The sequence below is a fragment of the Mesoplodon bidens genome (genome assembly GCF_964165515.1).
Source record: "Mesoplodon bidens genome assembly, chromosome: 1".
NCBI classification, from domain to species: domain Eukaryota; kingdom Metazoa; phylum Chordata; class Mammalia; order Artiodactyla; family Ziphiidae; genus Mesoplodon; species Mesoplodon bidens.
The window spans coordinates 94,074,300-94,089,007 of record NC_138176.1 but is presented as its reverse complement, the minus strand read 5'-3'; the positions used below and the strand labels follow the sequence as shown (position 1 = coordinate 94,089,007).

Here is a 14,708-nt window from a genome sequence, read left to right as displayed (position 1 = left end):
ATCTTAGTGGAAATGGTTTCAGTTTTTCACAATGAGGACGATGTTGTCTGTGGGTTTGTCATATATGGCCTTTATTATGTTGAGGAAATTTCCCTCTATGCCTACTTTCTGGAGTGTTTTTTATCATAAATGGGTGTTGAATTTTGTCAAAAGCTTTCTCTGCATCTATTGAGATGATCATATGGTTTTTCTCCTTCAATTTGTTAATATGGTGTATCACGTTGATTGATTTGCATATATTGAAGAATCCTTGCATTCCTGGAATAAACCCCACTTGATCATGGTGTATGATCCTTTTAATGTGCTGTTGGATTCTGTTTGCTAGTATTTTGTTGAGGATTTTTGCATCTGTGTTCATCGGCGATATTGGTCTGTAGTTTTCTTTCTTGGTGACATCTTTGTCTGGTTTTGGCATCAGGGTGATGGTGGCCTCGTAGAATGAGTTTGGGAGTGTTCCTCCCTCTGCTGTGTTTTGGAAGAGTTTGAGAAGGATAGGTGTAAGCTGTTCTCTAAATGTTTGATAGAATTCACCTGTGAAGCCATCTGGTCCTGGGCTTTTGTTTGTTGGAAGATTTTAAATCACAATTTCAATTTCAGTGCTTGTGATTGGTCTGTTCATATTTTCTATTTCTTCCTGATTCAGTCTTGGCAGGTTGTGCATTTCTAAGAATTTGTCCATTTCTTCCAGGTTGTCCATTTTATTGGCATATCATTGCTTGTAGTAATCTCTCATGATCCTGTGTATTTCTGTAAGTAGTGCTGGGAAAACTGGACAGGTACATGTAAAAGTATGAAATTAGAGCACTCCCTAACACCATACACAAAAATAACCTCAAAATGGATTAAAAACCTAAATGTAAGGCCAAACACTATAAAACTCTTATAGGAAAACATAGGCAGAACACTTTATGACATAAATCACAGCATGATCCTTTTTGACCCACCTCCTAGAGAGATGTAAATAAAAACAAAAATAAACAAATGCGACCTATTGAAACTTAAAAGCTTTTCCACAGCAAAGGAAACCATAAACAAGACGAAAAAACAACCCTCAGAATGGGAGAAAATATTTGCAAATGAAGCAACTGACAAACGATTAATCTCCAAAATTTACAAGCAACTCATGCAGCTCAATATCAAAAAAACAAACAACCCAATCCAAAAATGGGCAGAAGACCTAAAGAGACATTTCTCCAAAGAAGATATACAGATTGCCAACAAACACATGAAAGAATGCTCAGCATCATTAATCATTAGAGAAATGCAAATCAAAACTACAGTGAGATATCATCTCACACCAGTCAGAATGGCCATCATCAAAAAATCTACAAGCAATAAATGCTGGAGAGGGTGTGGAGAAAAGGGAACCCTCTTTCACTGTTGGTGGGAATGTAAATTGATACAGCCACTATGGAGAGCAGCATGGAGGTTCCTTAAAAAATTAAAAATAGAGCTACCACATGACCCAGTAATTCTACTACTGGGCATATACCCTGAGAAAACCATAATTCAAAAAGATTCATGTACCAAAATGTTCATTGCAGCTCTATTTACAATAGCCAGGAAATGGAAGCAACCTAAGTGTCCATCAACAGATGAATGGATAAAGAAGATGTGGCACATATATACAATGGAATATTACTCAGCCATAAAAAGAAACAAAATTGAGTTATTTGTAGTGAGGTGGGTGGACCTAGAGTCTGTCATACAGAGTGAAGTAAGTCAGAAAGAGAAAAACAAATACTGTATGCTCACACATATGTATGGAATCTAAAAAAAGGAAAAAAGAAGGTCATGAAGAATCTATGGGCAAGACGGGAATAAAGACACAGACCTACTAGAGAATGGACTTGAGGATATGGGGAGGGGGAAGGGTAAGCTGCGACAAAGTGAGGGAGTAGCATGGACATATATACACTTCCAAAAGTAAAATAGATAGCTAGTGCGAAGCAGCCGCATAGCACAGGGAGATCAGCTTTGTGCTTTGTGACCACCTAGCGTGGTGGGATGGGGGGGAGAGGATGGGTGCAAGAGGGAAGAGATATGGTAACATATGTATATGTGTAGCTGATTCACTTTGTTATAAAGCAGAAACTAACAGACCATTGTAAAGCATTTGTACTCCAGTAAAGATGTTAAAAAGAAAAAAAAGTAATTGTGTTTCCTCTGCTTGAAAAAAAAAAAGAGGGACTTGTATATCAAACTAAGGAGTGAATAATTCATTCTTCTAGTGGGTGTTATAACCAGTAGGGATGGATCCTTTTTTTTTCTTTGTTTTCATTCTCTTAAGAGTTTCTTTCACAGAGCAAAAGTTTTTAATTTTGATGAAGTTCAGTTCATCAATTTGTTCTTTTATGGTTGTGTCATATCTAAGAAATCTTTGCCTTACTCAAGGCTACAAAGGTTATCTTCTATGTGGTCTTCCAGAAGTTTTGTAGTTTTAGGTTTTACATTCAAATCTATGAAACATTTTGAGTTAAATTTTGTACAAGATGTAAGGTAAAGGTCAAGGTTCATTTTTTTTTGTATATGGATGCCCTTTTAAAAAGACTATCCTTTCTCCATTAAATTACCTTTGCATCTTTGTTAAAAATCAGTTGTACATATTTGTGTAGATCCATTTCTGTTTTGTTCTGTTCTGTTGATTATCTGGAAACCAGTATCCCACTCTCTTGATTATTACAGTTTTATAGTAAGTCAGATAGTGTTGGCCTTTCAGATTTGTTCTTTTTCACAGTTGTTTTGACTATCATAGGTCCTTTGCACTTCCATATACATTTGAGAATCAGGTTGTCAATTTCTACAAAAAAAGGTGCTGGGATTTTGATAGGCATTGTATTGACTTTGATCAATTTGTGTAGATTCATTTAATGATATTGAGTCCTCTGACAAATGAAAAAATATATCTCTCAATTGATATAGCTCTTCTTTAATTTTTTCTTAGTAATATTTTATAATTTTTAGTATATAGGTTTTGCACATATTTTGTCAGATTTATCCCTATGTATTGCTGTTTTTGATACCGTTGCAAATGGTATTATTCTTTTACTTTCAATTTCTGAATTATCATTGCTAGTATATAGAAATACTTTTTGTGCGTGTGTGTGTGTGTATGTGTATTTTATTTTACACTACCATCTTTCAAAGCTCACTTGTTCTAGTAGGTTTTTTATAGAGTCCATCAGGTTTTCTGCATTGACAATCTTTTCATCTGTAAATGAAGATGGTTTTACTTCTGCCTTTCCACTTTGGATGCCTTTCATTTCATTTTCTTGCTTTATTGCACTGGCTAGAACCTTGAGTACATTGTTGAATGGAAATGGTTGGAGTGGACATCCTTGTGTTGTTGCTGATTTTAGGGAGAAAGCATCTGTTTTTCAAAATTAAATATGATGCTAACTGTAGTTTTTTCATAGATGTTCTTATTAGGTTGAGGATATTCATTTCTATTCCCAGTTTTCTGAGAGTTTTTATCAGAATGAGTGTTGGATTATTTTTCCAAATGCTTTTTCTGCATTTATTGAGATGATCAGATGTTTTTTCCATTTTTAGTTTTTTAATAGGGTGATTTATATAGATTACTTTTCAATGTTAAACCTGCCTTTTTTTTTTTTTTTTTTTTTTTTTTTTTTTTTGTGGTACGCGGGCCTCTCAGTGTTGTGGCCTCTCCCGTTGCGGAGCACAGGCTCCGGACGCGCAGGCCCATCGGCCATGGCTCACGGGCCCAGCCGCTCCGCGGCACGCGGGATCCTCCCAGACCGGGGCACGAACCCGTGTCCCCTGCATCGGCAGGCGGACTCCCAACCACTGCGCCACCAGGGAAGCCCAAACCTGCCTTTTTGAGATAAACTCTTCTTAGTCCTAATGTATTATCTTTTTTATACATTGTTGAATTTGATTATCTAAAAAGTTTATTTAAAATCTTAACATCTGCGTACATAACACCTTTTTAAAAAAAATTTTTTGGCCGCGCCATAGCATGTGGACTCTTAGTTCCCCAACCGGGGATCGAACCTGGGCCCCCTGCCTTGGGAACGCAGAGTCTTACCCACTGGACCACCAGGGAAGTCCCATGAAGCCTTTAAAAAAAAATGTTTTTTCTAATGTCTTTGTCTGGTTTTGGTATCAAGTAATGCTGGCCTCAGAATTACTTGGAAAATATTTTGTCCTCTTCAGTTTTCTGGAAGACCTTTGTGTAGAATTGGTATTATTTCTTCCTTAAATGTTTGGTAGAATTTACCAGTGAAGCCAACTGGATCTAGAGCTTTCTTTGTGGGAAATATTTCAAACTGTAAATTCAATTGCTTTAATAAAGGGTTAGTACTCTTTTGTTTATGCAAGACAGACCCTTCCTAGATCTTATATATATGGAGTTCTGTCTCTGTACAGCTTTCTCTCCTATTGATTGTCCTTCCAACTCTAGTTTACTTGGTTTCCACTGAGTCTCAGCTTCATCTCCTTAGCTCAGAGGATTTGCTGATCTCTGCCTGCATTTTCCCTCCTTTTCCTGTGGCCAGAAATGTTGCTCCAGTCAGTAAGGTGGGACAATCACAGGGCTCACTTCATTTGTTTTGTGTCTGTCATTATCAGTGTCTGATGTGTGTTTGCCTGGAAAACCATTGTTTCATTTGTTTGTTTTTTTTGGTGTGTCACATGGGAAAGTGGACCATTTTACTTTATCTTGAGCATAAGCAGAAGTCCTATTAAATTTGCCCAACTTTTGAAATCTTAAACACAAATATCTTACTCCCACTATAACTTTTCTTTGACCTCATTGAGACCCCTATTCTTTGAACCCTTCATTTTCTTCCATTTCCTTAACTCCTTCCCAGTTTGTTTTTACTACTTCCTTACATAGGCTGTAACAGTTTCCCATTGGTTCATCTGTTCTCTTGTAAGTAATCTTAATGTGATTATGCCCCTGCTTTTCTGTCACACATGCCTGGTAATACCTTATCCTGAGTTTGATTTTACAGTTCTCATACCCATCTGTTCAATAACCATAGATAAAAACCTCCTGGATAAGTGCCACCACAGTTTCAAGGTTATCTCATAACTAATAAGTAATTGGGCTGGGATTTGAACCCAGGCAGTCTAGTTTGAACCCAGTATCTATCTTCTTTACCACCCAGCAAAGACACTTGCAGAAAGAAAATTATAGGCATGTTTTACTTATGCACACAGAAACTAAAATCCTAAATAAAATATTAATAAATTGAATCCATCAATGAATATAAGTTCATGTGTGTGTTTGTGTGTGCATAGATATATAATATACATACAGTCATCTTCATACTGGGTTCATCCCACCAGTGGAAGGGTAGTTAGCATTAGAAAATTATTCAGTACATAATAGAAGAACTAGATTAATGGAGCAACATATCAAATTTATGAATTAGAGCACTCAATATAGTAAACATGTCAATTTTCCCACAAATTAATGGGTAGATTCAATGCAATCCCAAACCTAGATTTGAAAACATGGTTCTAAAATCTATGTTGATGAGCTAGGAGTAGCCAAAAGAGTTTTAAAGAGCATCAAGGTGGGAAATTTTATTTTACCAGCTATTAAGACTGATTATAAATATCCAATTATTAAATCAATATTATATTGGCAGAAAGGTAAGTACATAGATCAGTTAGCACAGAAACAAACACATACATCTCCAGACATTTGTTATCTGAAAGAACAGGCAACACAAATCAGTGGGAAAGGATAGGCTGTTCAACAAATGGTGCTACGACAATTGGGTATCCAAATGGGAGAGAAAAAATAATAAAGATATCTTTCTCACACCATATAGAAAAATTATCTCCAGATTGATTGAAGGAATAAATTCTCTTTAAACTTTCAGAAAAAAATTTAAGAGGGTGTCTTTTTGATCTCAGGATCATAGAAGATTTCTTAAAGAGACAAACATTTTTGACTGAAAGGAAAACATATATGAATAGACAACATTAGAAATAAAAACTTGGATATCACAAGAAACATCATCAATATAATGACTAGCCCAGCCACAAGAAAGGAGAATATATTTATAATAAATATAACGAAGAGTTGATTACCATTCACAATTTAAAAAGTTTTCACAAACAAAAATACATTCACACTAATAGAAAAATGGTAAAGAATATGATAGGTCATTTACAAAAAATAAAACCTGAAGAGCTACTAAAAATATGAAAATGTCAATCTCATCAATAATCCAGAAAATGCAAATTAAACAATGAGATAAGTGCTTGTTCAATGAAGGAAATGGTAGATTTAAGTTATAGTAAAATTTCTTCCAGATTAAAGTCAGTCTATGAAGATTGTTTTCTCATTAATACACAATTGACTTCTTAACCTATTTTATTTACTGAGACATCAGATTTAGTGTTTTTTCTTATTTAAAACCCTATCAGGAAAAAAAAGAAGTAGTTTGTACTGGAATTATTATATCCCTGGTCTTATTGCAACCTCCTTTTGAGACTGTGAGAGAAGAGTAATAAGCAGAAACTAGATCCTAATTTTAGTGCTATGTGTCAGGTAACTCTCTTAAAAGTTCTGAGGGTAACAATAAAAAAAGGAATAATTCCTTTTAAACTCAAAGTTAAAAATGATTTAAATTATTAATACTTTATAATTATTCCTTTATCAGAATCACATATATGTCATATTTCTCCACCAAATTATGTGTGCTTTCAAGGAAGAAACTGTTATCTGACGTTAACAGTGTAGAATGTATGCATTTTGTCTGTGTAATTTTATATTTATTTATTTATTTGTATATATAGTTAATATATATGTGCATATATATGTATATTTGCTAATGTGTAACATGAAGAAAGTAGAGAAAACAAATATAAAGCTAAGAGAATTATTACAAAGCTCAAAACTCATATAACCATAACCCAGGTCAACAAATAGAACATTGCTAGCACCCCAGAAGCCCTCTTGTGATCATACCCATGTCCTCCTCCCCAAAGATAATCAAATATAACTAATATCTTTAATTTTACACTGTAAAAACTGTTTTGTCTGTGTTTGAAAGTTATATAAATGGAATCGTAAACCATGCGTCCTTCTGTGTTTGGCTTCTTTTATTTAATATTATGTTTTTGAGATTTATTCATACTCTTGCATGTAGATGTAGTACGTTCATTTTCATTGCTATAGAATATTCTAGTTTATAAATTTATCACTTTTATCTATTCTTCTTTTGATAGTTACTTGCAGTTGTTTCCAGTTTGGGGGCCATTGAGAATAATGCTGTTACCAACATTTTTTGTCATGGCCCTTGGAGCTCAAGTGCACACATTTTGGTTGGGTATATTCCTAGGAATTAAATATGTGTTTAAAATTCTACTAATTTACACTCCCACCAGCAGTGTATGGGAGTTTTCTTTATTCCATGTTGTCACCAGCATTTGTCTTTTAGTTTTAGCTCTTTATTTTATTGTAATTTTAATTTGTGTTTTCCTGGTGTCTAATGAGGTTGACAGCTTTTCTATGTTTTTTGGGCACCTGGATAACCTTTTTGTGAAATACTAATTAAGTCTTTTTACCACTTTGTTTATAGGATTGCCTGCCTTTTAACTGATAGAAGTTCTTTGTATATTCTAGAAATAAGCCCTTTGTCAGTTATAGGTGTTGGAGATATCTTCTCCATGTTTGTGGCTTGCATTTTTACTCTCTTAACAGTCTCTTTTTGTTGAACAGAAGTTCTTAATTTTAATGTAGTCCAGTTTGTCATTTTTTCTTTTATGATTAGTGCTATTTGTGTTTTGATTAAAAAAATCTTTCCCTATCATAAGGCTTTAAAGACCTTTTTTTTTCTCTTTTAGAATTTATTGTTTTGGCATTCACAGATCTTCATTTCACATAAAATTGATTTTTATGGGTGACGTTTTCTTCTTTTCCATGAGCATATCCAGCTGACCTAGAACCACTTACAAAAAGATTGTCCTTCTCCCCTCACTGCTCTGGAGTGCCCCTTTGATCACAATTCAAGTGCTCATATATACATGGGTATACTTCTGGATCCTGGATTCTCTTCCATTGGTCAATTTTATCCTTATATGACTATCACAGAGTCTAAATGCCTATAGTTTTATGATAAATCTTGATAGCTGGTAGAACAAGTCCCCCTGCCCTGGTTCTTCTTTCACAAAATATTAGCTATCCTTTTTTTTTTTTTTTTTTTTGCGGTACGCGGGCCTCTCACTGTTGTGGCCTCTCCCGTTGCGCGGCCCAGGCTCCGCACACGCAGGCTCAGCGGCCATGGCTCACGGTCCCAGCCGGTCCGCGGCATGTGGGATCTTCCCGGACCGGGGCACGAACCCGTGTCCCCTGCATCGGCAGGCAGACTCTCAACCACTGCGCCACCAGGGAAGCCCAGTATTATCTATTCTTGTTGCATTTCCACCTGTATTTTATTATATTTTTTATCTTAGTTTTATGGGTAGGGCATCTCATTGTTATTTTTTTAAAATAGATCTTTATTGGAGTATAATTGCTTCACAACGCTGTGTTAGTTTCTGTTACACACCAAAGTGAATCAGCCATATGTATACATATGTCCCTATATTTCATTATTTTAATTTGCTTTTCCCCAACGCACAATGCTTATCATTTTCCAATGATTTCCCAATGTTGATCAACTTATACATGCTTATTTCCCATCTGTATATATTATTCTGTAAGGTGTCTACTCATATTGCCATATTTGTTTTAATTTGGTATGTTTTTCTTATTGTGGATTTTTTCTAGTTCTTTGAATATTTTGCATGCAAATCTTTCTTCAGTTATGTGTTTTGAAAATATATTCTCGTAGTCAGGTGCTTGTCTTTCCATTCTTTGAACATTGTCCTTCATAGAGTAAATAGTTTAAATTTAATAAAGTCCACATTATCAATATTTTTTCTTTCATGGATTGTGCTTTTTGTGTTGGATATGAAAACTAATTATCAAAACTAGAACTCATGTGGATTTTCTCCCAAGTTTTCCACTATAATTTTTATAGTTCTGTACTCTGTATTTAAGACAATGAATGATTTTGAATGAATTTATGTCTAAGGTGCAGAGTTTGTGTCTTTATTTTCTTATGGTCATCGATTTGTACCTTCATCATTTGTTGGTGATGACTAAAGACTAAAAGTCTGTACTTTCTGTATTAATGTGCCTTTATTCCTTTGACCAAGGTCAAGTTGTCTGAATTTGCATAGGGTACTAGTGGACTCTGTCTGTTCTGTCTATCTTTGTGTCTGTTTGTTTCAAATACCATGCTCTCTTGATTATTTTAGCTTTCTAGTAAATCTTGAAATTGGGAAGTGTGAGTTCATCAACTTCTTCATCAGTGTTGTCTAGACTACTCAATGCAATGTTTAAAACAAGTTTGTCCTTATCTACACAATGGCTTTTATTGGAATTGTACTGGATCTTTAAATCAATTTAAGAAGAATTGACATTTTAATAATATTGTGGCTTTTGATGATGAGCAAGGAGGAATATATTTCAATTGATTTATTTTTCTTTCATTGCTTTCAAGAATGTTTCATATCTTTTTTCTTTTTAAAAGATTTATTCAATTTATTTTTTTAAAAAAAGAACCAGTTCATCCATTTTTCCCTGCCTCTCCCTGCCCCCATCCTCCACTTCTTGAAACCACCAATCTGTTCCCTGTATCAGTGACCTTGGTTTCTCTCTTTTAATATGATATTTGTCTTTCTCTGTTATTTATTTCACTTAGCATCATGCTCTCGGGGTCCACCCATATTGTCACAAATGGCAAGATTTCATTCTTTTTTTATGGCTGAGTAACATTCCATTGTATATATACCACAATTTCTTTATCTACTCATCCAACAATGGATGTTTAGGTTGTTTCCATATCTTGGCTATTATAAATAATGCTGCAGTGAACATGGGGGTACATATCTTTTCAAATTAGTGTTTTAATTTTCTTTAGATAAATACTCAGAAGTGGAATTGGTGGGTCATGTGAATTATGTTTTTAGTTTTTTGAAGAACCAAAACCTACATACTGTTTTTCATAGTAGTTGCACCAGTTTATATTTCTACAAACAGTACCCATCTCCACGTCCTCACCAACACTTGTTATTTCTTGTCTTTTTGATAATAGCCATTCTAACGGGAATGAGGTGATATCTTGTTGTGGTTTTGATTTGCGTTTTCCTGATGATTAATGATGTTGAGTATCTTTTCATGTGTCCATTGGCCATCTGTATGTCTTCTTTGGAAAAATGTCTATTCAGGTCTTCTGCCCATTTTTTAATCAAGTTGTTTGTTTTTTCGCTATTGAGTTGTGTGAGTTGTTTATTTTAGATCTGTTCCCCGTTTCAGATATATGATTTGCAATTATTTTCTCCCATTCAGTAGGTTGCCTTTTCATTTTATTGATAGTTTTCTTTGCCATGCAGGGGCTTTTTCCTCTTTAAGAAGTTTTGAGGTATAGCATTTTCACTATCATCGAGTTCAAAATACTTTTAAATTTGTCTTGTAATTCATCCTGAGACCAATAGGTTATTGAAAAGTAATTTCTTACATTATAGAGATTTTTCCTGTAGTTTTTGGTTCTTCATTCTAGCCTAACTGTGCTATTATCAGGTAATAGGCCCTCTTTGGCTTTGCAGGGGAGCAAAAATGATTTTCCTCTACCCTTCTAGGTTGTTGCCTGTGACCTCCTATAGTAAAAGACAGACTAATAGGAGAAAAACAAACAAGTTTAATAACATATTTACCTTCTGTATAGATTAGACATCCAGGAAAACTGAGAAAAACTCCTTCAAATGGCCCAAGCTACAATCTTAAATAACATCTTCAGATAAAGACAAAAGAAGAGATGAGAGATTACCAGGAAAATCACAGTAAACAGGAGTAAAGTTGTTAAGCACATTTAAGTCATTACCTTCTCTATTCATAAAGAGTTTCTAGCGATTTAGAGTCATCTTTCTCTTTCTGGTATAGAGAGGGAGACATGCTTACAAATGGAGTTTTCCCTTATAAATGTAAATGTCTTTTACAAAATGGTAACTTCTACTCAGTTTTCAGAGCTTTTTCTATTCTGCTGTTTCTTAAAAATTACCAGCCTAACATAGTCCTTATGACAAAGAGGCATATTTTAGAGTGGTATATTCTCCTCTTCAGCTTCAGTCTTTTGAAAGTTGTTGAGACTTACTCTTATTTATTTATTTATTTTAATGTTTAGTTTTTCTTCTTTTTTTATTGAAGTATAGTTGCTGTGCAGTGTTATATAAGTTACCGGTGTACAATTTTTAGTGCTTCACAATTTTTAAAGGTTATACTCTATTTATAGTTATTATAAAGTATTGGCTGTATTTCCCATGTTGTACAATATACCCCTGTAGCTTATACCTAATAATTGTACCTCTTACTCCCCTACCCCAATATTGCCCTCCCCTCTTCACTCTCCCCACTGGTAGCCACTAGTTTGTTCTCTATATCTGTGAGTATGCTTCTTTTAGGTTATGTTCACTAGTTTGTTGTATTTTTTTAGATTCCACATATAAGTGATATCATGCAGTATTTGTCTTTCGGTGTCTGACTTATTTCACTAAGCATAATGCCCTCCAAGCCCATCCATGTTGCTGCAAATGGCAAAATTTCCTTCTTTTTATGGCTGAGTTGTATTCTATCTTCCTTATCCATTCATCTGTTGATGGACACTTAGGTTGCTTCCATATTTTGGCAATTGCTAATAATGCATGCTATATGTACACCTGAAACTAACACAACATTGTAAATCAATTATACCCCAATAAAATTTTTAAAAAAATAATGCATGCTATGAATTGGAGTGCATGTATCTTTTCGAATTAGTGTTTTTATTTTTATAAGATATATACCCAGGAGTGGAATTGCTGGGTCATATGGTAGTTCAATTTTTAGTTTTTTTGCAAAACGTTCATACTGTTTTTAACAGTGACTGCACCAATTTACATTTCCACCAACAGTGTACAAGTGTTCCTTTTTCTCCACATCCTGGCCAACATTTGTTATGTATGTTCTTTTTGATGATAACCATTCTGACAGGTGTGAGATGATATCTCAATGTGGTTTTTATTTGCATTTCCCTGATAATTAGTGATGTTGAGCATCTTTTCATGTGCCTATTGGCCATCTACATTTCCTCTTTGGAAAAATGTCTGTTCACTACTTATGCCCCCTTTTTAATCAGGTTATTTGTATTTTTGATGTTGAGTTGTATGAGCTGTTTATATATGTTGGATATTATTCCCTTATCAGACATATCATTTGCAAATATTTCATTAAATAGGCTGTCTTTTCATTTTGTTGACGGTTTCCTTTGCTGTGCAAAGCTTTTAAGTTTGGTTAGGTCCTATTTGTTTATTTTTGGTTTTATTTCCTTTGCCTGAGGAGAAGGATCCAAAAAAATATTGCTGAAATTTATGTCAAAGAATGTTCTGCCTTTGTTTTCCTCTAGGAGTTTTATGGCTTTCACTGTTACATTTAGGTCTTTAAACCATTTTGAGTTTATTTTTGTATATGGTGTTAAAGATGTTCTAATTTCCTTCTTTTACATGTAGCTGTCCAGTTTTCCCAGCACCACTTATTGAAGAAACTGTCTTTTATCCATTGCATAGTCTTGCCTCCTTTGTCATAGATTAATTGACGATAAGTGTATGAATTTATTTCTGGGCTCTCCTGTTCCATTGATCTATGCTTTTGTGCCAGTACAATACCGTTTTGGTTACTGTAACTTTGTAGTATAGTCTGAAGTCAGGGAGTGTGATTCCTCCACCTCTGTTCTTCTTTCTCAAGATTGTTTTGGCTATTTGTGTTTCCATACAAACTTTAAAATTATTTGTTCTAGGTCTATGAAAAGTGCCATTGGTATTTTGGTAGGGATTGCACTGAATCTGTAGATTGCCTTGAGTAGTATGGACATTTTAACAATATTGATTATTCCGATCCAAGAACACAGTATATCTTTCCATATGTTTGTGTCTTCAATTTCTTTCATCAGTGCCTTATAGTTTTTAGAATACAGGTTTTTTTGCCTCCTTAGGTAGGTTTATTCCTGGGTATTTTATTCTTTTTGATACAGTGGTAAATGGGATTGTTTACTTAATTTCTTTTTCTGATACTTTGTTTTTAATGTATAGAAATGCAACAGAAATGCAACAGATTTCTGTATATTAATTTTGTATCCTGTAACTTTACCAAATTCATTGATTAGCTCTAGTAGATTTTTGGTGGCATCTTTAGGATTCTCTATGTATAGTATCATGTCATCTGCAAACAGTGACAGTTTTACTTCTTCTTTTCCAATTTGTATTCCTTTTATTTCTTTTTCTTCTCTGATTGCCATGGCTAGGACTTCCAAAACTATGTTGAATAAAAGTGGTGAAAGTGGGCATCCTTGTCTTGTTCCTGATCTTAGAGGAAATACTTTCAGGATGAAGTTAGCTGTGGGTTTGTCATATATGACCTTTATTTTGTTGAGGTATGTTCCCTCTGTGGCTGGTTTCTGGAGAGTTTTTATCATAAATCATTGTTGAATTTTGTCGAAAGATTTTTCTGCATCTATTGAGATGAACATATGGCTTTTATTCTTCAGTTTGTTAATGTGATGTATCACATTGATTGATTTGTGAATGTTGAAAAATCCTCGCATCCCTGAGATAAATCCCACTTGAATATTCAAAAACTTAAAAGAGACTTACCCTTTTGTCAGCAAATTATCAGTTTTAAATGTTCCACGTGATCTTGAAAGAATGAGGTTTGTATATTTGTTGGGTGCTTTGTTCTATTTTATGTTGCTTTTCTTGCTTCAAATAAAAATATTACCTTGTACTTGCTGAGAGTTCTGAGCTTTTCTGGATCTTCTTTTCCATTGTCTCTTGCCCATTCCTGCTTAATTTGGATACTTTGTCCTGCAGTTTCTCCTCTGTGTGGAGGTTTGTCCTGGAAGAGAATTCCAGCAGATTTTAACTTCTAAACAGGAATGGTTTAGCCTTATCTTTCCAACTCTTTTCACTTCTAGTAGCAGGAATAAAAAGTAAATGTGGAGAATATTTTTTTGACTTCAGTAACCTGAAGAGCAAACCAGGAGAGACTGAGAGTTAAAATTTATAGGATCAGAAACATTAGTTCTTTGTAGCTGTTCTTTTTCCCATTGGTAGTAGTTATTTGGCTTAGGTGTATAGAATGGCCTAGTTTTAAATTCTAAAATGGTGTGTTGAGATTGATGATTCATTTTATTTTGAACAACAGTGGCGACTAGCAGTTTTGCATTAGATGTATCAAATATCTACTTTATTTCTACTTTTTAAAAGTTGAACATTACGCAGTTAACTACAGATTGGTTCTTCTCTTTGTTTCAGATCAAAGGCTAAATGAAGTTCTTAGACGGTATCAAATGGAAAATTTCAAATATTCATTGGTACAGGTATGTAAATTAAATTGAGGCCTAACAAATTAAGTACAAATTTGGTTGTAAACATCTCAACATGAATACAAACGTAGAATAAATGCTACCTAGGATTATTCCATGTGAAGTGGCCCGTAGCACTTTAAAAGTTTGCTTACAACTTTGATTCTTGTAAGGAGGAAAACTTGTTTTTATTTAATGACTGTAAATTCTTTGACCGTAGAAATTGTGTTTTTCCCCCCAGAGTTGGAGATTACATATTATGTATAGTGTTAAAATGTCCGAGTTCTA

General features: G+C 34.3%; 1 protein-coding gene across 3 annotated transcripts in view; it reads left to right on the top strand.

Moving 5' to 3' along the window:
• Positions 1-14,708, top strand: part of SCLT1 (sodium channel and clathrin linker 1) — a 284,010-nt gene that overhangs the window by 10,425 nt on the left and 258,877 nt on the right. For all 3 annotated transcript variants that reach the window (XM_081228387.1, XM_081228386.1, XM_081228385.1), the window contains exon 2: positions 14,371-14,435. In XM_081228387.1, the coding sequence (XP_081084513.1) occupies positions 14,371-14,435 (65 nt within the window). The remainder of the gene's footprint in view (positions 1-14,370; positions 14,436-14,708) is intronic.